This window comes from Quercus robur, chromosome 10 (genome assembly GCF_932294415.1).
Source record: "Quercus robur chromosome 10, dhQueRobu3.1, whole genome shotgun sequence".
NCBI lineage: Eukaryota > Viridiplantae > Streptophyta > Magnoliopsida > Fagales > Fagaceae > Quercus > Quercus robur.
This window is the reverse complement of record NC_065543.1, coordinates 46,217,893-46,240,589: the sequence shown is the minus strand read 5'-3', so window position 1 is coordinate 46,240,589 and position 22,697 is coordinate 46,217,893. Positions and strand designations below refer to the sequence as shown.

The 22,697-nt window shown below is 38.0% G+C and overlaps 2 protein-coding genes across 2 annotated transcripts; one reads left to right on the top strand and one right to left on the bottom strand.

The window, feature by feature from the left end:
• The first annotated feature begins 11,560 nt into the window (after positions 1-11,560).
• On the top strand, positions 11,561-16,981 carry LOC126701658 (phosphoenolpyruvate/phosphate translocator 1, chloroplastic-like). The gene is made up of 9 exons (XM_050399953.1): positions 11,561-12,071; positions 13,375-13,497; positions 13,587-13,739; positions 14,099-14,184; positions 14,667-14,751; positions 14,924-15,043; positions 15,167-15,235; positions 16,403-16,532; positions 16,662-16,981. Exons 1-9 carry the CDS (start codon positions 11,661-11,663, stop codon positions 16,730-16,732), a joined length of 1,248 nt encoding a protein of 415 aa, XP_050255910.1. The 5' UTR covers positions 11,561-11,660; the 3' UTR covers positions 16,733-16,981.
• Positions 16,982-20,052: 3,071 nt separating this feature from the next.
• Positions 20,053-22,054, bottom strand: LOC126704244 (transcription factor MYB98-like). Its single transcript, XM_050403260.1, has 4 exons — positions 21,513-22,054; positions 20,900-21,026; positions 20,277-20,730; positions 20,053-20,198 (listed from the first exon to the last, which is right to left on the bottom strand). Exons 1-4 carry the CDS (start codon positions 22,052-22,054, stop codon positions 20,053-20,055), a joined length of 1,269 nt encoding a protein of 422 aa, XP_050259217.1.
• Positions 22,055-22,697: the final 643 nt, after the last annotated feature.

Below are 22,697 nucleotides of genomic sequence, written 5' to 3'. Positions count from 1 at the left end.
AGTGAAATTATATCCGTTTGTGCTTTGCTTGAATTATACCCGTGCTATGGCCGTTTAACAGAACGGTACCCCCGAGAACCTGTTGTGCAGAGCTGTGGGTAGTTTTGAGAGCGCTATTTGGACTTAGTTTTTGTAAAAAGGTTTAGGTTTTTAACAGGTTTTGGTTTGACCGAGAACTGAGTTTCCGTCCTTCGAGCATTTGTTTGCAAAGTTTCCGTTTGTCCGGATATTCGATTTTAACCGAGAATCAAGTTTTTGTCTTCATAGATTTAATTGCAAGTTTCACACATGCTCGGTGATTTTGACCGAGCCGAGGGTCAGGTTCCTGCCCTTAAGATTTATTCGTCAGATTTTCACCTGCTCGGCGATATTGATCGAGCCGAGAGTCAGGTTTCTGGCCTTTGAATTTTGTTCGTAAGGTTTTCACCTGCTCAGCGATATTGATCGAGCCGAGAGTCAGGTTTCTGTCCTTAGAATTTTGTTCGTAAGGTTTTCACCTGCTCGGCGATATTGATCGAGCCGAGAGTCAGGTTTCTGGCCTTTGAATTTTGTTTGTAAGGTTTTCACCTGCTCGGCGATATTGATCGAGCCGAGAGTCAGGTTTCTGTCCTTAGGATTTTGTTTGTAAGGTTTTCACCTGCTCGGCGATATTGATCGAGCCGAGAGTCAGGTTTCTGTCCTTAGGTTCTGCTGGCGATTCTCTTGGTGTGCGGCTACAGGTTTAAAAACAGCAAAGACAAAAAAGTTCATCATACTCTTAATCTTCATAGAATACAAGTTTTGGCTTACATCGACGGTTACGCGTAGAATTTCTTCAGGTTGTTGGCGTTCCATGGTCGGGGGAGCGGCCTCTCGTCCAGGTCCTCCAAGTAGTAAGCCCCTGCCCCTGCGACAGCTGTGACTCTGTATGGTCCCTCCCAACTCTGAGCAAGCTTCCCTGCAGCCACGTCCCGCATGTTCCCTACTACCCTTCTTAACACCAATTCCCCGGCGCTGAATTCCCTGGTCCTTACATTTCGGTTGTACCTTTGCGCCAGCTTCTGCTGATACTCGGCAAGACGTACGGTCGCGGCCTCCCTGCATTCTTCTAGCCAATCCAACTGCTCCATCATAAGGTCGGCGTTCTGTACGGGGTCAAACCCGACGACCCGCGCGCTGCACAAGCTCACCTCGGTTGGTATCACCGCTTCTGCTCCGTATGCCAGAGAAAATGGGGTTTCCCCCGTGGATCTCCTGGGGGTCGTGCGGTAGGCCCACAAAACACTGGGTAGTTCTTTTGCCCACCTTCCTTTCGCTCCATCCAACCTTCTCTTGAGCCCGTTCAAAATAGTCTTGTTTACTGCTTCAGCTTGGCCGTTGCTTTGGGGATATGCCGGGGTTGAATACTTGTTCTTGATGCCGAGCTCGCTGCAAAAGGTCCGAAAAGCGTTGCTGTCGAACTGTAGCCCATTGTCTGTCACTAGTGAGTTCGGCACCCCAAACCTTGTAACTATGTTTTTCCACACAAACTTTTTCACGTCGGTATCCCGGATATTGGCCAAGGTTTCGGCTTCAGCCCACTTTGTGAAGTAATCCACGGCCACGAGTACAAAACGGCGGTTCCCCGTTGCTCGGGGGAATGGCCCGAGGATGTCGAGCCCCCATTGTGCAAATGGCCATGGGCTGCTGACAGGGTTTAGATGTCCGGCCGGCTGATGGATCATTGGGGCGTGCCTTTGACATTGTTCGCAACTCCGAACGTATTCGGCGGCGTCCTTCTGCATCTGTGGCCACCAAAACCCCTGCGTCATTGCTCTGTGCGCTAAAGATCGTCCCCCGGCATGCCCGCCGCACACTCCTTCATGCAGCTCGGTTAGAAGCTCCTTGACTTTTTCAGGATGCAGGCACAAGAGGTAAGGGCCAGCGAAGGACCTTCTGTACAACTTTCGGTCCGAGGACAACCAGTACCTGGGAGCCATTCGTCGAATCTTATTGGCCTCGGCCTCATCCTCTGGAACTTTATCTTCGGAAAGAAAGTCTATGATCGGGTTCATCCAGCATGGTCCGGCCACCGTCACCTGCGCAACCTTTACTCCGACACGGTCGAGGGCAGTCTTCACACAGATGCTTGGTTCCCTTACAAGTTCAATCGTGATAAGCCTCGGGGTGTCCTCGGTAGCCGATGAGGCTAACGTGGCAAGAGAGTCAGCATGCTTGTTTTGCGACCGGGCCACCTGGGATATCTTTACCGTTCCAAACTGACCGATGATCTGCTTTGCCGTACTCAGATAAGCTTTCATTCGGGGATCCCGAGCCTCGAAGTCCCCCGTGACCTGATAAACAACCAGCCGAGAGTCTGAGTAGATCTCCACATCCCTGGCGCCCAGATGCAATACTGCCCTTAGTCCGGCCAACAGGGCCTCATATTCGGCTTCGTTGTTCGAGGCTTTGAACCCCAATCTGAAGGAATGTTCCAGTCGCATACCTTCTGGGGTGATTATGACAATACCAGCCCCGGCCCCCATAGCGTTTGATGCGCCGTCCACAAATAACCTCCACGGGCGAATCTCCGCACTACAGATTACCTGGCCTTCATTCTTAGGTGTAAATTCCGCGATGAAATCAGCGAGAATCTGCCCTTTAACCGAGCTTCTTGGTCGGTATCTTATGTCAAACGATCCCAACCGAGTCCCCCACTTAGCAATCCGTCCCGTGAAATCGGATCTCTTCAACAGTGATTGCAATGGATACTCGGTGAGGACGAACACTGTGTGTGCCTGGAAGTAGTGTGGTAACTTCCTTGTGGCGTGTACCAAGGCCAAAACCAACTTTTCAAGAGGCAGGTACCTCGTCTCGGCGTCGACCAAGGTCTTGCTTACGTAATACACCGGTATTTGCACTCCCCGGTCCCTTAGTAATACGGCACTTACGGCATGATTGGTGACTGCAAGGTACATAAACAGATCCTCCCCGGGCTCCGGGGCCGTCAACCTCGGCGCCTTTGCCAAATACCCCTTTAGTTCTCGAAAAGCTTCATCGCAGTTCTCGTCCCATTGAAACCCCTTCCACTTCTTCAGAAGTTGATAGAATGGCCGGCAGCGATCGGCAAACTTGGAGATGAATCGGTTCAGGGCGGCCAACATCCCGGTGAGCACCTGCACCTCCTTAGGGTTGCTCGGTGGTTTGAGGCGATTGATTGCCTCTATTTGGTCGGGGTTAGCCTCTATTCCCCGAGTGGAGATCAGATAACCCAGGAACTTGCCAGCCCCCACTCCGAAAGTGCACTTTTCGGCATTGAGGCGCAGCCTGTGTCGTCGTAGTATCTCGAATACTCCCCGAAGGTCTTCAGTATGCAGCAACTCTTTTCTGCTCTTTACCACCATGTCGTCGATATAAACTTCAACCGTGCAACCAATTTTCTCCCGGAACATCCTTGTCATCATACGCTGGTAGGTGGCCCCGGCATTCTTCAATCCAAACGGCATGACCTCGTAGTGATAGTTTGCGTTCGGGGATATAAACGCTGTCTTCTCTCGGTCCTCGGGTGCTAAGGCAATCTGGTGGTAGCCTTGGAAAGCGTCCAGGAAACTCATTCTCGGGTGCCCGTACGTGGCATCCACCAACTGATCTATCTTGGGCATCGGGAACGGATCCTTGGGACACGCTCTGTTTAAATCGGTGAATTCCACGCAAACTCTCCATTTACCACTCTTCTTCTTTACTACGACAGTGTTTGCTAGCCATCTCGGGAAGAATATTTCTTTTATGACCCCGGCTTCCTTCAGTCTCTGGACCTCCAGGTTTACTGCATCGACGTGCTCCTTTGATGCTCTTCTCGGCTTCTGCTTTTTCGGAGGAAATGATGGGTCCACATTGAGTTTGTGAACAATGAACTCGGGGTCTACGCCGGGCACTTCATACGGGTTCCATGCGAAGACATCTATGCTCTGCAACAGGAACAACAACATCTCTACCCTTTCCCGGTCATCCATGCTTGTACCTATCTGGAAGTATTTGCCACTATCTGGGAGAATTCTTACCTTCAGTACCTCCTCGGCAACGTCCGCCCCCTTTTCCTGGGGTATCTGTAATTGCTATGCAGTCCCTTTCTCGGCGTACTCAGCTTGGCCAAGCTGCTCCTTTTCCCACTGGACCGCGGCTACGAGGCATTGCTTCGCCACCTGCTGATTTCCCCTTACCTCTACAACTCCGTGCTCAGTAGGAAATTTTACTCTCACGTGAAGGGTGGACGGAACAGCCCCCATGGCGTGAATCCACGGCCTCCCCAGGATTGCGGTGTAAGGTGCGAACGATCGGACTACTATGAACGTAACTACAACTTCCTTGCCCTCCATGTCCACAGGGAGTGAGATTTGCCCCTCGGGAATCACAATTCTCCCGTCAAACGAGACCAATGGCGTGTTATACTTTGCCAAATCCTGGGTTTTTAACCCGAGCCCTTCGAAGAGGTCCGGGTACATGACGTCAGCCCCGCTACCTTGATCAATCATCACCCTCTTCACCAGGAATCCGCCTATCCGGGCGGTCACCACCAAAGCGTCGTCGTGAGGTTGGATGGTTCCTTCGAAATCATCTTCTCCGAACGAGATGTCTAGCCGTCCAACTCTCTTTTGCTTCTTGGATGATTCTCCCTCCGTGCGAGCCATTGTCATCACCATCCTTGCCGCTGCTGCCCCTCTCGGTGCGGCATGAATGACGTTGATTACCCCCCGGGGTGGTGGAAGTGGATTCCTTCTCTGTGGGGCGCCCTGCTCGGTCTCCCGGTCAGTGGAATCTGCTACAAACTCTTTCAGGTGCCCTGCCTTCACTAACTGTCCGAGATGATCTTTCAATACCCTACACTGCTCGGTGGTGTGCCCCTTGTCTCTGTGATAAGTGCAGTATAGGCTTTGGTCCCTCCGAGATGGGTCGCCCCCCATTTTGTTCGGCCATCTGAAGAATGGCTCGTTCCTTATCCGTTCCAGTATCTTGTGCACGGGCTCTTTAAACAACACATTAACCCCTTCCATCTGCACCTCTGGTTCCTGCATTCTGAAGTCCCTTTTCGGCTTTGGCGGTAAGATGCTTTGCCGAGATCTCCCCGTAAAAGGGGCTTTCCCCCTGCTTTGCAACCGGTCATCCTCCAGGCGTTTGTACTCCTCTATGCGTCTCATCAGTTGCCTCATGTCCTCCGGGGGTCTTCTTGTCAGCGACTCCCGTAGTTCAGAATCCTCGGGAAGCCCCATCCTGAAGGTACTAGCCGCAATTTTCTCGTTTCCCCCACCAATCTCATTATAGAGTTCCCAATATCGGCTGGCATAGCTCCGAAGGGTTTCCCCGACCCTCATTTTCATGGACAGCAACGCGTCGACCGGTTGTTGCACTCGGCTGCATGTTACGAACCTGCTGCCGAACTCCTGAATCAGCTCGGCGAAGCTGTGTATAGAACCTTTCCGCAACCCATTGAACCATCTCAGTGCGGTAGAGCCGAGACTAGAGGGGAATACTTTACACATCAATGCATCGTTGTGCGCATGCAACGACATCATGTGGATGTAATGACTAACATGCTCCACGGGGTCTGTCCTCCCCTCATAGGAATTGAATGGTGGACGCGTGAATCTGCTCGGCATGGGTGCCCGTTCAATCTTGTCAGAGAATACAGACCGGGCCGCCATCCGCAAGGCCCTGCTCATGGCATCCATCGCGGCGTTGTGGTGCTGCCGCTCCTCTGGCGACTCTGACCCTTGGTTATCATATCCATGTGACCGGGAACGGTCCCGTCTACGATGAATATCCCGGGAATGACGACGTGACTCTTGAGAATGGGATCGGTCCCGGTGTTGTTGTGTAACAGATCGGCTGGAACCTTCCTCGCCACGGTTCCTCCTGGGTTGGGGGTTGTGGTTCCTTTCGTGGCGCCGACCCCTTGCCTCCAGCTCCAAGTCCATTACCAATCTGCGCAACCACTCCAGCTCCCGGTCTCTATCATCATGTTGCCGATGTGCTGAGACGTTTGAAATCGTCCGGTGCGTTTGGGCCGATCCTTCTCCCAATCCGGACCTTTCCTCTCCTCTTGAATGCTCCCTATCCTCCAGCCGCTTCTGCCTTCTCTCCCTCCACGTCGATCCCCGAGAAGATCCTGCGGAATTGCTCGGAACGTGCCCTCTTGAACGCTCCTCAGACATCTTCTTTGCTTGAGTCTCACTCGAACCACAGCTTCGTAGGATGGCCCCACGGTGGGCGCCAATTGTAAGAACCAAGTACAAGAGTTCTGGGCCTTAGATTCCTTGGGCTCACAATTTATTTGTAGTGGGTTTAAGGATTTCCTACAATGGGTCGTTCTCGGCAGAGAGACTCAAAGTAACACTCAGTTGAAATGCTCTCTCGTTGACTATTCTCTCTCAATTTTTCTGAACCCCCTCTTCTCCCAACTTTCTTCTATTTATAGTCAAGGTTAGTGGGGAGATCATGATTACAATCACCGTTAGTGCTACTAAAGGTCCAGTATTATCTGGTTAAAGTGGTCGTTTAGGTGGAAGGGCGGTGCAGCATTTATGATCTTGGAACTTGTTTCCTTTTGCACCGATTATGTTTGGCAACTCACGTTCCCGTTCATATCATGTCCTTCCCGGATATGACTCATGCGCTCTTCCGGGAAGGATCAACCGGTCAACTCTGGGAACTTTGTGCTCAAAACCTGTTTTTACTTTAAGGCAGTTTCAAGAAGGGTCCGGGCCCAAGGACAGTACGGGCTTTGGAAGCTCAGCGCCGGGCCTGCATCCAGGGCCGGTATGGGCTTGGGCCCGGGGCCTAGATGGGTCTGGGCCCAAGGGCAGTATGGACTTTGGAAGCTCGGTGCCGTACAGTAACATTGAATAAAGTGAAAATATTTAACATTTGTTAACTATACGGTGCATCGCATGACTTCGGTTATATATATATATATATATAGATTAGAAATCCATATAAAATACTTTTGCCAACTTAAGCAATCCAAGTCCTAATTGGATGCTTATAAAAAAAGTCCTACTTGGATTCCATAATTATGCTCCACGGATATATATATACACACACACACACACACACACACACATGTTTTGTGCCTCAACATTGGTTTTGTAATGTAATAGAGTTCATGCTGAGACAATTTACTTCAGGAAAATTAAGGCTTCTCCTTGTGGTGAGAGAGCTCTTTAGAGTTTGGGTTTTATGAGAATATTTTGATACTTTCTTTGTAATCTACATCTTTTCCTTGAATCATACAATTTTGTGTATTCTTTTATACACAAATACATAAGAGAGAGAGTCAAACTTAAATTCAAACTCAAAAGTTGATCATTTATCTCCAAATTTGCAAGGTTAATTATGAACACTATAAAAGCAGTGCAAACCCCAATATATATATATATATATATATATTTTAAAGCTGAGTATAGGTATGAGCTCTTCTTCTGTTATTTTCTTCTCCTCTACTTTGTTTAAAAATTAAAAAAAAAAAATTTATTTTATGGATTTTCATGTAATTTAAAAAAAAATTATTTTATAGTTTTTCATCGTTTAAAGTTTAGACCCATTAAAATTTAAAACTTATTGTTTTATGGGTTTGTGTACTTTTTTCTTTTTCTTATATTTCTCTTTTGAATTGTTTCAATAACTTATTCTTTAATTATATATCTTTTTGGCATTTTGGAAGTTTTAACATCTGAATTTGTGTTAGTTTTTGCAATATTTGAACATATTTAACAGATTTCAATGACTATACCATGTATTATTCTTTTGAAGGTAATCACTTTTTCTTTTATATTTCTCTATTGTGTAATCATATACATTTTTTTTTTTCAAAAATTTATAGGAAGTAAATCTTACGATTCTTTAATATTTTTTAGTCTTTTAAAAGTTTTAACATCTGAACTATTCTTTCGATGGTAACACGTCTTTCTTTTATATTTCCCTGTTGTGTGTGTGTGTATATATATATACACATATATATAGCCTCTGAATCTTTTGATTCCTTTCAACAGTTGTAGTCATGGATTATTCTTTTGAATGTAATCCATCTTTTTCTTATAATTCTCCATTATTTAGTCATACATATTTTGCTTTGTTTCAATAATTTCAGGAATAGTGAATCATCTAATTTTTTTAAATTTTTTGGTCTTTCAAAAGTTTTAATATCTGAATTTTTGAGTTTTCTTTTTTGCAGTATCTGAAACTGTCTGACAAACAAATTTTTGGTAAGCCATTGCATGTTCAAGTAATGGTTTTTTCATCAAATTGTAACACAAATTGAAGTCATACAATAGCAAATCATGCAATAGTGTAGTTTCTTAATCAATTTAATAATTTATAAAATTATTTTAGTTTACCTCACAAATAGGAAGGTTCCCGTGCATAACACGGGTTAGCAACTAGTTAAATGTGAATTTTGAAAATCTAATCATTATATTGCATGATAAGTATGGTAAACTCGCATTTTTTAAAATCTATTTGATGGGATCATTGTAGGTATGGGAAACTTGCATTTTTTACTACTGAATTAGAAAAATTAGAATGCCAACTGAGATCAACATCCCAACAAATAGTCTCAGACTCACTTAACTCAAAATGACTGATGGGAATTATAGATACTTTCTCTTTGGGAGATCTGGTATCATTGTTTAATGCACCTCCTGGGTTCATCTAACTTTGTACATCTTGTCTATCATTGGTGCCATCTATAAATACCATTAGATTCAATAGTCAAGAATATTTCCACTCATATATGCCATAAAAATATTCTGATTCCAGCAAAGTTGGAACGGCAAGCACCTTCACCTAAAATTCATTATTGTCAAAAAAAATTTCACAGTTTTTTTTTTTTTTTTTGGGTGGGGGTGCATCACTGTCACAGATCTAATCTAGGTACCTGCTAATCAATTTGCCGGTTGTTGGAAATGACAGTCCAAGCTTGGATGATCAAAGCCTTGTTATTTTCTTCCCATCCATACCAATAGGTCAAAAATTGAATTTAATACACTTCCACTACGGATGGGATATTTTCCTTTCTTTTTTTGGCCGCCAAACAAATGGGACTTCTCCTCTTTTGGTCGTAAAGAAAAATAGATGGGACTTAAAAAGAAATATTAAAAAAATTAAATAAAACATCTATGTTACCTACCATTACCAAGACTTGAAAAGGAAATTAAGAAATAATCAAGAAATATAAATTACATTTATCAAGTTGATATTTTAGTCACTGAATCATGGATTGAAAAATCAATTTGATCCATAAATTATGGATTACATCAATTTATTCCCTACAATTTAAAAAGGGTTTTGTATTATACTAATATGTTTCTGGTTTTACAGTTTAATTGTTATAAAATTTTGAAAATGTAATTTTACAAACTTAAGGTTTTCAAGCATAATTATTAAACCTGGACCAAACGTTAACTCGATCTATGAGCTGAGTCACTGGTTCAACTAGTGAGTCACGGTCAAATAAAAAAAAATTAAAAATTAAAAATATATAAATGTAAGATTGAAAAATTATATAATGAATATGTAAATTAACTATTACAACTTACAATAATTAATTATTTAATTTTATACATAAAAAGATTAATATAATAAAAGAATTCTTAATAGTGTTTAATTTATATTTGGCTGTAAAGTTAAGGTCAGTTAAAGTCTAAAGCAATAAACAAATTCAAAGCAATAAAATAGTAAAAAATTCAAAGAAGAAACAATGGTCACGGTGTCACACACTCACACATTACACAGAAAAAAATTAAACAAAAAAAAGATGCTTAAACTTAAAGGCAATAAACAAATAAAGTATTAAAAAAAATCTAAACAAAAGAAGACAAATGAAGTTTTAAATGTTTGATGTGCTGTGGGTTCCAATTAGCTCAACTGGTAAAGTCTCTGATGGTTGTATAAGAGATCTGGGGTTCAATCCCCGCCTACACCAAAAACTGATTGGTGTCTTGGTCTGATAATAAAGAGCAATTATCAGGAGCGGACGCCATAGGTTAAAACTCTCTAAAAAAAAATGTTTGATGTGCTCAACTGATGCACAGTAGCAGCCTCGCAGGTTTGGAGAACTGTGAAAAGTGATAGTATAGTGTGAATCAGCAGAGAATATGCACTTTTTTTTTTTTTTAGGTTTTCTCTAATTTAAATTACTATATTATCACAAATTAAACTGTAAAATAGTCGATAGAGTGAACCTAATAATGTAATTTTATATAATTCACAAACCCAATCAGGTTGCATGGGTTGCTTAAAACTCGCTAAATTTTGCCAGTTTTGACTTGGTCATATACTATTTCGATCTAATTGATCATACGGCCCGAGTTAATAACATTGTTTCCAAGAGTTAAAGATAGAAACTTCTTTTTTTCATATAAATATGATAAAAATTTGAAAGTTTTGACATTCGCTTCATAATAATTATTTATCATTATATCAAAACATTAATATATGTTCTTTTGGCAGAAGCAAGATTCCACGTACCTAGTCTTGATAACAAAAGATTTCTTTTTTTTAGAACGGAAAGACTTTATCATTTGACTATTTAAAGAAAAATTGACTAATTAAAAAAAAAGAAAAAAAAAAAAAGGATTAGGATGAAAATTTGATAGACTAAATTAATAAAATATCTTTGAATTTGACATCCAAGTGTTAATTTAAAATGTATATATATTTTTAATAATTTATTAATATGTTTTCTTTTGGAATAGACAAGATTGATGTACTTAATCTTATAACAAAATACTCTTTTTTTTCCAGATAGGCAAGATTCGATGTATCTAGTCTTGATAACAAAAAATAAATATATATATATATATATATATATTTTTGGGAATACCAAAAGACTAACAATTGACTAATTAGAAAAGAAAAAAAGAGAATAGGACGAAAATTTTATTGACTAAATTGATAAAATTACGCGACTGTTTGAGTTTGATATTCTGATTTGAAACTAAGTACTATATTTTTAAATCTAATTTTTTATTCTAGTTACAAAATTTTAAAATATTTAAAAAAAAAAAAACCAGGTACACCAAATCAACACAACCCAAAATTTACGAACATCAGGATAACAATTCTTCAAAAACCCACATCATTTGCAACAAAAAACTGAAATTGAAGTGGTCAACAGTAATTTTATAATTTCACCTCATTACTTACAAATAACCATATCAAAGTCTAATAAACTGTAATTTTATACTTTCACATATAAAACATCCACTCACAATCGATCATATCAAAAACTATAACACTAGACAAAAATTGAGTGACCTAGACTTTCTCTATAAGGATATACATCCAAATTCATATCTCATAATTAAAAAAAAAAAATCTTAAATTAAATATTAAAAAATAAAAATATTAATTAATTAATAAAAATAATAATAATTTAATACTAATATTAGATACAAAAGAAAGAATCCCCAAGAATATGCGAGACATTTGCGATTCCGTTTGTTGTTGTCGTTTATCTTTCTTTTCTTTTTTCTTTTTCATATTTTCCACATTTCTCTCTCACTACTTCGCTTCACCAACCCAACTACCCTCGCTTCCTCGACGGACTTTCCAACGCTTAAATATCTCTCTCTCTCCAAATTTATAAACCCTTTTCTTTCTCTCTCTCTCTCTCTCTCACACACACAAAAGCTTTGAGGCTTTCGAAAATGCAGAGCGCGTCGTTCACACTCGCGTCTCCTGCGCCATCGCTCTCTCTCCTAAAGCCACGGAGGCAGCCTCCGAGCTTGAGCTTCAACCCTAGATTCGATCCCATTCGCGCTTCTTCTTCGTCTTCGAACCTCAACAACGATTCTTTCAATGTGAATCTCTCTACTCGCCGATCCTGGTCTCTCTCTTCTTCCTCGTCTTCGTCGCCGATCAAACTTAGGCCTTGGAATGCGCCGCCGCCGAGTTATTCCGATGCGGAAACGAACCGTTTCGAGGTTAAGGCGACTTCGGTGCCCGAAGCCGCCGGGGAGAAACCCGAATCGAGTAGCTTGTTCAAGACCTTGGAGCTCGGTGCCTTGTTTGGCCTCTGGTACCTCTTCAATATCTACTTCAACATCTACAACAAGCAGGTTCGGTTTCGCTTCGATTCGTTTTCCAAACATTTAAGATTGAGAATTTGTGTTTTTTTTTTTTTTTTTTTTTTTTTGAGCGAATGTGTTGCTATTTGATTTGATTTTGAGCTTTGAGAAAATGTGTTGCTGTTTGTTTTGGTTGTTGAAAATTTGAGGTTGAGGATTGTGGATTTGTGTGATTTTGATTAGGATTTGAGTGTTGAAATTTGTGGAAAATTTATTATTAGATCGTATAGTGAAGGAAATGAAAAGAAACGAATTAAAGTGAGCTTTGTAATGTACTGAAAACTCTTGGCCCGTTTGGTAACGTTGATCTAATAACATTGTTTGTATTTTTTGGAAATATGAAAAAGTGTGTGGAAATATGCATAATGTTGTATAAAAACTGAAAACATGTGTTTAAACACATGTACCAAAGATTTCTGAGAAAATTCACTTTGAAATCAAAAAGATTATTAATTTTTTTTTTTTTTGATAAGTAAAGGACAAATCAAAAAAAGATTATTATTATTATAAGTAAAATAATTTATTTGAAGGAGTGATCATAATTTATTTGAAGGAGTGATCAAAATGTGATCTTTCACGAACAATTACAAACAAACACCCATATGATCCAAAAAAATCAACAATGGCGCGTCTTGGAACTCTGTTTTGGTGGGAAGCTTTCTGAGAAAAGTCACTTTGAAAGCAAAAAATTATTATTATAAGTAAAAGAATTTATTTGAAGGAATGACCAAAATGTGATCTTCCACAAACAATTACAAGTGAAACACTTGTATGATCCAAAAAATCAACAATAGGGCGTCCTCGAATTTTATCTGATATTCATGTCATGTACTTTGGTAGCTTTAATTTTATCGGAAGAATTATAATTAAAGTGAGCTTTGTAATGTGCTGTAAATTTTGTTTTTCTTGGAACTCTGTTGACGTGGGAAAGCTTTTTGAGAAAAATCACCTTGAAAGAAAAAAAAATATTATAAGTAAAAGAATTTATTTGAAGGAGTGATCAAAATGTGAGCTTTCACAAACAATTACAAATGAAACACTCATATGATCCAAAAAATCAACAATGGTGCATCCTTGAATTTTATAGTTGATACTCTTAGCTGTGTTTATAGTTGATGTTGATTAATAACTTAATTTTATCAGAAAAATTATTATTAGTTTTTACTTGGGTCTTTATGGTTTAGTTCAAATCAGGCTGCTGATTGTGAGACACTTGAATTTAATGTGTGTTAATACTTGACCAATAATTCAGTATGAGAATGGAGCTGATTTGTGTTACATGTTTTGATCACAGGTTTTGAAGGTGTACCCATACCCAGTAACTGTCACTGCGATTCAGTTTGCTGTTGGGACAGTAATTGTTTTTTTAATGTGGGGTCTTAATCTCTACAAAAAGCCAAAAGTTAGCGGTTCACAGGTATTTGATGTGGTGTGAAAGTTTTAGTATTTAGTGTACAGGTATTGATTTCATGTAGTGATTCTTATTTGTGATTAACTTCTTGACAGCTTGCAGTAATATTGCCACTGGCAGTAGTGCATACTTTAGGGAATGTTTTCACGAATATGAGTCTTGGAAAAGTTGCAGTGTCATTCACTCACACGATCAAGGCTATGGAGCCCTTCTTCTCTGTTGTCCTATCTGCTATGTTTTTGGGGGAGGTGCGAATTTCCTTTTATATTTTGCCCCATTTTTTAAGTCTTTGGATCACCAAGATTGGGTGGAGATGATTTTTTTTTAATAAGTAATGAAAATTTTATTGATATAAAAAAATAGTCACTCAAGTATACAACTGGGTACCATGCAATCAATCACAGAAACTGGGTGGAGACTGGAGATGAAACTGATTGAAATATATAATTCTGTAGTATGATAGCATTGATAGCTTTAGTTCCCAATAAAGTTTCCTTTGTATTCTTAAGTTTTGTTGAAATGATTTCTATGCAAGAATTTCAATTTTATAATGAGCATCACTCATCAAGTTGTTTCGATTCTAACTATTATCCTCATTCTCATACAGTTGCCCACTTTTTGGGTGGTTGCTTCCCTTGTACCTATTGCCGGAGGAGTGGCACTTGCATCAGTCACCGAGGCCTCTTTCAACTGGTACAACATTATATCTGCATATAACATTATAAATCTTATTTGCTTATCAATATATATATATATATATATAAATCTTGTTTACACAGATTAAAAGATATCCGCATCATGTAGTTGTTGATTTAGGATTGAATGGTAGTATGATACTCGAGGGGTGGGTTATGAGGTTCGACCCACCATAGATGTGGGATTTGTGGGTTTTATTGGACAAGGGGTATTTTCTATCATTCGGGAAAAAAGGATTCTAAAAATATGGTTGGGCTGTCAGTGAGCTCTAGCATAAATGGCACTTCTTCTAATGAAAAAAATGGATGGAGGGTGAGATTGCGGGTTCAATGCCACTGGGTGTGTTACTTACCAACAAAAAGAAAAAAATGTGACTTCATATAGGCTATTCAGTAGCGTTGTAAAACTAAGGACTTTACTTGATTTGGTTTATCAGTGAAAAGAATAACATATGATCGTTCTGTTTTATTTTGGAGAAGGGCTGGATTCTGGAGTGCTATGGCGTCCAATTTGTCAAACCAATCTCGTAATGTCCTTAGCAAAAAGGTCATGGTTAAATCAGAGGTAATCAACATTTTCCAGATTCATATGTTCTTAAATCTTTTTGCCTTTATTTTTTTATTTATGAAAAAAAAATTTGGTGTGTCATACTACATTCTGCTGTTGTTATTTCTTTTCATTTTGTTTTTAGTTTGTGTTTGAATTGGCACATAACTGGCATTTTATCCTTTCACAGGAATCTTTGGACAACATCACTCTCTTCTCCATAATAACAGTTATGTCCTTTATCTTGTTAGCCCCTGTGGCTCTCTTCATGGAAGGTGTCAAGTTTACTCCTACATTCCTGCAATCAGCTGTGAGTACCTTTTTTAAGAGCTAAAAGCTGCAACAAATTCTTTATAGTCTTGATTTTACTCAGAAAAGAATCTTTAATGTAGGTGCCTATCTGATTCATTTTATATATTTAATTCCATGACAGGGGTTAAATGTTAATCAAGTATACACCAGGTCTTTTCTAGCTGCACTCTGCTTCCATGCATATCAGCAGGTGAGGCACTTCGCATGCTCTGGCTTCTCTCATTTCTTTTTCTTAATGTATTTGTTTTTCATATGTGAATTATGACCTTTCAAGAACTGGTCTGGAGCTTCTTATATGTAAAAGCTGCCATCTTTGTTTATCTTAAATAGTGGATATCAATTGTGGGACAAGTAGCTCTCATGAGCAATGAACTCTTGTTTCAAAATAGGTTAAGTTCATTGTTTAAATGATATATGCCTGTTATTCTACCGAACTATGTGACAAAAATTTGAGAAATTTGTACCGTTTGTATGGGGGCTTTTTGGCTCATTAGAGCCTATTATTAGGTTGTGATACATTGTTTGTCATTTATACTTGCAATGTCTTTATCTTTAAACTTGGAAGGAATCTAAATACTGCTTTACTTATCATATATTCTTTTACCTCTCAATGTGATTTTCTTTCACGTGGTTGTACTGACCATGGTCTGGTGTAACCGGAGTTTTGAAGATTTTGAAAGGACCTGATCTTAAACTCTTCTTCAAAAACTTGTTGGATTGGTTCTGTAACAGGCAGTCATTCTATTTTTTTTTATATATATTTTATATATATATATATATATGGATGCTTGTAATTTGTGTTTTTGATTGTTTCTTGTCCCTAGTGTATACTTCCTGTATACTTGGGTGATACTTTTTTGATATTTTAATAAAATTTTCTCATTACTTATATATATATATATATATATATATAAAACCATGGTCTGGTGTGACTACTTGCAATCTGGTCAAATTGACTAGAAAATGATTCTCTCATGAAGCCTTTTACACCTTGTTACACTGCTCACACTTTTGAATTATTGGTTCCATACTTCTTCCAATACTCCCATGGATTCCTTATGGTTGTTGAATTTTGTATTTGATGATAGTCCATTATTACTATGATATATAAGTTCTGATCAACTCAATGCTGAAGTGTCCAATAGAGTTAAACACGAGAGAGGGTAAAAAGTGAAAGTTCTAGTAGGAACAGTGCTAACTTAGGTCTTAAATTAGAAAGAGAAAAAATCATGGGAGGCAGTGTACCATTTTAAAGCATTTGGGACTTTACATAGGCCTGTGCTTCTTATTGTCATCATTTTTAAAACAGTTTTCCTTGGTAGGAACAGTGCTGACATTTATGGATTGAACTTTGCAGGTTTCCTACATGATATTGCAGAGGGTATCTCCCGTTACCCACTCTGTAGGCAATTGTGTGAAGCGGGTGGTGGTCATTGTTAGCTCTGTCCTCTTCTTCAAAACTCCTGTCTCGCCAATCAACACTCTTGGTAATTTACTTGCTTGATCTTTAGTTGAAAAAAAAAAGAAAAAGGTTTACATTGTTTGGTATTAGTTTTATATTACTACAGCCCTTCCTTTCCATTCATAGTGATATTTTTGTCTTGGACTTGATGCAGGCACTGGAGTTGCTCTTTCTGGAGTCTTCTTGTATTCACAGGTGAAGCGCCTTAAGCCAAAGAAAGCTTGAAATTTTGTGGAGAAATTTTTGCTGTTAATTTGATTTTTTAGATCTAAAGTTACACATTCAAGAATTTGGTTTTAGGTCAGGTTGGTGACTGAATTAGAAATTTGGTTTTCCTTTTATGCTATTTAACTTATTTGGCTATTCTTTTGTGGACCAAGAGTAAATGATGCTGTTCCCCGAACCATCCTTCTATCACCTTTGTACTCTTGGTTGGGTTTATAATTGGAATTTAGAATGTAATTCCTTGTGCTATTTCACGTTTTTTTAATAATTAGATCAACAATACTACAAACACACCCAATTTTACAACATGATGTGCTCGATTATAAGTGGTTGACCAAAAATGATGGGTCCATGTAAACAAGAGCATGCAGAAAGTGTATAACTCATAGTCAACTACATCACCTCATTGTAAAATTGGTTATGTTCTTGCAATTATTATAATCTGACTGGATGCATGGAGTACGAAGATTTACAGGAACATGTTAGTTGCCTCTTATATGCAGTATTGGTTGGTTCGGAAAAGGTCGGGTGTGGTAGTGTATCTCTCTATTATACCTGACTGCAAAACATTCACATATTTTGGCTATGTCACTATTATTTACATCTTCTAACAAGTTAGAAGTGTAGAGGGGACAACCTTAATGCTGAGAATCCTTAAAGAGCGAAACAAAAGCACAGAACAGAAGGTTATTATCACTGAAAGCTTAATCATAGAAGAGATTGTGTTTTCGGAGAGCATCATAAGTATTACAAACATAATATGTAGCTATTGTTGTACTTGCTTTTTATATTAAAGTAGTTTTGCAAACATTGTCAACATACACCTTGAGGTTTCAAACTTTCAATCATACACAACCCAAGCAGCTGCATCCCACACACCCACCCACTGCTGCCGCCAACCCACCACCCACCACCGACTCATCCATAGGAACCCACCCACAAGCCAACCCACCCACCAAGTTGAGATGCTAGACAATGCAAACCTAATAAGCTGAGATGCTAGACAAAATAGTAATGTTTTGCTCTGAGATGAACTAAACCGAATCAAGTAGCTTCGTTGTATGAGATAGAACAGAGAGGAGAGAGTGAAAAAACAGGAAAAAAAAAAAAAAAAAAAACGGTGAAGGAGATTTTATAGGTTAGTGATGATGGAATTTGTGAGATAGTAGAGAGGAAATTGGGGTGGCTCATGAATGGGAAGAGAAGAGAGTAAAAGGGAAAAGGGGAGAACAAAAGAGTCTGTGAGAGTGGAGAGGGTGAAGTAGTGATTCGTGTGGCTCAAAGTGAAAATAAGAAGAAATATTTTATTTGAGATGAGAGAAAAAAATGAATAAAAAATAATAAAAACCAAATGGCATTTCTTTTAGTACCGTCCTAAAAATGAGATTCTACTGTAGCAAATGCCAAAAATTTTTGGCATTTAACACACCTCATATAGTTTGTTTTCGGTGTTTGATGTGTCAAATGCTAAACATTTGGTATTTGGCACGCTTGATGGGAATGCTCTTGTACATATGACTATACGACATTATCATCGGTGTTTAAAACATGTCTTACAATTTCTTTGAAACAATAAAATATTAAAATAATGAACTCTCAAAAAAAAAAAAAAAATTGGTGATAACTAAACAGGGAAAGAAAAAGAAGAAGAAGATGAAATCTATAATCTAATCTACTTTCAGTACAGGCTAGTAGATACACAAATTTCTACTATTCTATAGTTTTCAAATGTACCCAGAAACATTTATTTATATGGATGGATTACTTATATAAACCAAATATTATACAGAGAACTTCACCATATAATAACGTTCATTAACATCTAAATTTTAATTGTATCAATAAGTTCATGGCTATCCTATCAACAACAAAAAAAAGTTCATGGCTACAGTAAAAACATGCATATAATGCCATTGACCAGCATTTAAAATTTAATTCTTTCTTCTTCTCCAAAAAAAAAAAAAAAATGTCTAATAACTCCACGACCACATGAAAAGTTACATGTCTGGTATTAATTAATTAGTAGAATCTGGAAAGGGAAAAAACTCACAAGAGAAATGGAAAATTTAAATTTTGCAAATTTAGAAACCATACTAGCTCATAGTGCAAGTTATTATAGGCTGATTACCAAAAAAAAGTTATTATAGGCTAATTAAATTTAGTACTAATTAGTAATTACGGAATTTGACCGATATAAACAGAAAGGGTTTTCTAATAACAGTGTGGCTCTATGTTTAACACTTTCCCTTACAATTACTAGCTAATGAATATTAAACAGTCCACAAATTGTTTTGACTTCCAGCAAATTAACACCAACATGTATTAAGTATAACATCGAGTAAAAACTGTCATTAATGGCTACAATATCCACTCCGTTACGCTTTTTTTGAGTATTTATACTCCATTATTTATTACATTAATTTAAGGCTTCAATAGTTTTTTTTTTTTTTTTACTGATGATGAAAGTTATACATGAAGCTTTCACATTCCTTGACATAATGTTTCTAAATTCTTCATTTATAGCAAAATTCCAACACGAATTGCTTATTAAGGAGGTACACATTTATTGTACGTTAATATCATGCATCCTTACTATTAACATGTTGATATACTTGGAGCAAAATAGCATAAAAGTTGTATATTAGATGAAGTACTCATACTGAAAATTTACCATCGAGGAGTACTTAATTAATTGCCATCTAAACATGTCCCTACGTATATCATCTATACATATACGTGAGATGCATGGTAATGTGTGGTGCATGCCTAAGTTTGACCTGAAAATGTTACAAAGCACTCTTTTTTTTTTTTTTTTTTTTTTTTTTTCATTACAATATGGATGAGAGATTTAAATCCTAGAAGTTTTAGTTAAAAATACCAAAAAAGTATCAGTTAAGTTACACGATCATTCTTATCAAAATCATTCAAATTATGTAAAAGTGATGATACTTAACAATGGATACACTAATAGCGAACAATACAACTCCAAATATATTAGTTGGAAAATAAATAAATAAATAAATGTTCAAAATTTTCATTCATAATAAGCCCCAAAAGACATTATATACTCAATTCCCTTACAGATAAATACAATTCCATACAAACAGTTTGAGTACATATGTCACAAGAATTCCAATAGTATTATTTATTTTATTATATTATTATTATTATTATTATTTTATATGTATGTTTTCCCTTCGTGCATGCGTGTTACCCAACTATTTTCCATTCATTCTTGAATTCTTCCTCTCAAAGTAATTCAAGGAAAAAAACTTTCAGCCAATGGCATAAGAAAAAAAGGGAACTCTGAAGCCAAATTCCTAAGGGCTTACACATTTGGCTTCATTAACTTGAGACATCATCTCCACCAAATCCAGCTCCTTCTTCACATCACAATCTACCACTGGAGTCATATCAACTGGAATATCCATGACAAAGTCATTCTCATCCACAACTACTGGAGGACAATGCAGCATATTCTCATTAACCACAGGACCACAAGGCATTTGATCATCAAAATTGTTCTCATCAATAATAGGAGCATTATTAGGTATGTCATCAAGAAGAGAATCGATACTACAGCTCTCCTGAAACATGTTTTCGTCGAAACAAAAGTCCGGAACCTCATTGAAATCATAGTTTGGAACCAACCGAGCATTAGGGCAAAACTGATCGGTGGACTGTGGCAGCTGAGTTGGTGTTTTAATGGTGGTGTTATTGGCTATGGCATTACTAGAAGAAGTTTTTCTTCTATTTTGCACCATGTTTGATGGGTCCAAGTTCAAGCCCTTGATGTATTCTTGTAGAAGAGAGCCTCTAGGGTACTTTGAACGACATTTTCGTTTCGAGTATTGCCTTCTTTTGGTTGCATTCCAATGGTTCTTGATGGAGTTTTCAGTTCTCCCAGGCAACCTCTTTGCAATCTCTGCCCATTTATTTCCAATCTCTGCATGGGCCTGAATTAGTACCTTATCTTCCTCTTCACTCCATGTATCCTTCTGCAAGGTAACGAAAGAATACAAGCAAAAATAAACGACATTTTCATGCATTGGTGTCTAGTGTTAAAAAATGCATATTTGTATCTCCATTTAATCAATGAATTCCATAAAAACATGTAGGGGTAAAGATAGAATAATATAGAATCAATGAAGAAGAAATTAATAAAACCTTGATGTCTGGTCTAAGATGGTTATGCCATCTCTCTCGGCACTGCTTTCCTATCCTCCCAGGCAACATTTGAGCAATATAAGACCATTTTCTCACTCCATATTGCTTAACCAGTTGAATCAAAAGCCTGTATTTACATGGATCAATACATGATAAAGACAACCAAACATGGGGAATAACAAAAGAACAATACTAGAGAAACACAAAATTTGACAACTTTTTCACAACTTGTTAATATGATAAGTTGTGATTGAAGTAATATTATTTTCATATAGGTTTATCACCGATATCACTTTTATTATACACAGATCATAATAAATCAAGTCAACAGTTGTAAAAACATGAAAATTTTGTGTTGCTAGATTTATTGATAACAAAAATACATAATTGATAGGATTTTGATTGTCTCACACTCTTAACATTCACAGTCCATACACATTGGACAATCATTTACGAAGTGTGGACATCAAGTATCCAAATAGAACTCATATTTTCAAACTAATATCCAATGTGTATGGAGTGTGAATATTGAAAGTGTCAGACAATAATTTACCTAGATAATGTAAAAATTATATATATATATATATATAATGAGGAATGAAATCTTTTGTACCTGTCTTCTTCAACTGTCCATTGACCCTTAACAACATTAGATTTCTTACGACCTTTTTGTGGTTTTTTAGTTGTTGGCAATGCTCTATTTTTGTTCATGCCAATTTTTTTGTAGTACCCATTTTCCGCTGTTATGCATGAGACTTCATCTGGTACAACAAAATTCAGAGGTTTTATTATGTCTTGGCTAGTAAAGACCACGTGACTCCGATCTGATCCCATAATATCAATGGGATTTCTCTGAGGGAGATTCAAGTATCCTCCACTCTCGAAATTGTCCATAACATGACCATGCCCACCATTATCCATAAATGGCTTACACTCGTAAATATCAAAATTAGTTGAGGTGCACCCATATGCCAAATTGTTATTCAATGTATCATAACACTGAGTTTGCACCCCAAAGATGGGATTTGATGAAGACCCAATAGTTTGAAACTGATCAAGATGGTGAAAATCTTGCAAGAAACCCTTTGATGAAGGAGCTTCAAAGGAGAAATCATCTTTCATATAGGACTTCAAGTAATTATCAGACAAAAGCATTGGTTGTGAAGCAAGATTTTCCCTAAATTTTGTGTCAAGCTCCATTAGAGAGAGAGAGGGAGAGATGAGGAGTGGTCGAACATGACCTTTAAATCTAATGGTGACCAAATTTTGCTTTGTTAAGACTTATTTGGTATTTCTGAGCTTTTGATGGATACTTTAACTACTGTAATTAAGAGTTTAATAAATATGTAATAAGTATATTAAATATAATTAAGCAGTTACATATAGCATATGGTCAATGAAGGTCATGGTTTCAGACGTGAGAATAGAATTGAGTACGGTATTTGTTGGTATAAATACTCTAATCAGACACATGGCATAAAGGCATTGGCTAGATTGATGGGCATTTTTGTCTTTCAAAATTTGTTTTATGGTTTCTTATTTTAAATAAAATGAAATTTACTCTACAAATTAATTCTGAGTGGAAGCAATGTTTTGCAACATGTAGTAAAGTGGTTGAACATATTTATGACCATCTTGACCTTGTTTTTACTTACTATATGCGGGAAAAATTAATATGCAATTTGATGAGGATTTAACTAATAGTCTTTTGTCAAGAGCCTTGTAACTGAATTGACACCTCCCTATGTACAAAGTACTTAGGGGAGAAAAGGTTCGAGCTACAGGGTTAGCAACATGT

What these genes read in the sequence shown, in the direction of transcription:
- LOC126701658 (XM_050399953.1), top strand. Translation starts at nt 11,661, where the DNA reads ATGCAGAGCGCGTCGTTCACACTCGCGTCTCCTGCGCCATCGCTCTCT. An exon ending in TCAACATCTACAACAAGCAG is followed by an intron (nt 12,072 to 13,374) that starts GTTCGGTTTCGC and finishes TTTTGATCACAG; the next exon opens with GTTTTGAAGGTGTACCCATA. An exon ending in GCTTCCATGCATATCAGCAG is followed by an intron (nt 15,236 to 16,402) that starts GTGAGGCACTTC and finishes TGAACTTTGCAG; the next exon opens with GTTTCCTACATGATATTGCA.
- LOC126704244 (XM_050403260.1), bottom strand. Translation starts at nt 22,054, where the DNA reads ATGCTTTTGTCTGATAATTACTTGAAGTCCTATATGAAAGATGATTTC. An exon ending in ATCTTAGACCAGACATCAAG is followed by an intron (nt 20,731 to 20,899) that starts GTTTTATTAATT and finishes GTTACCTTGCAG; the next exon opens with AAGGATACATGGAGTGAAGA. An exon ending in TCTTGATGACATACCTAATA is followed by an intron (nt 20,199 to 20,276) that starts ATGCTCCTATTA and finishes ATATGCTGCATT; the next exon opens with GTCCTCCAGTAGTTGTGGAT.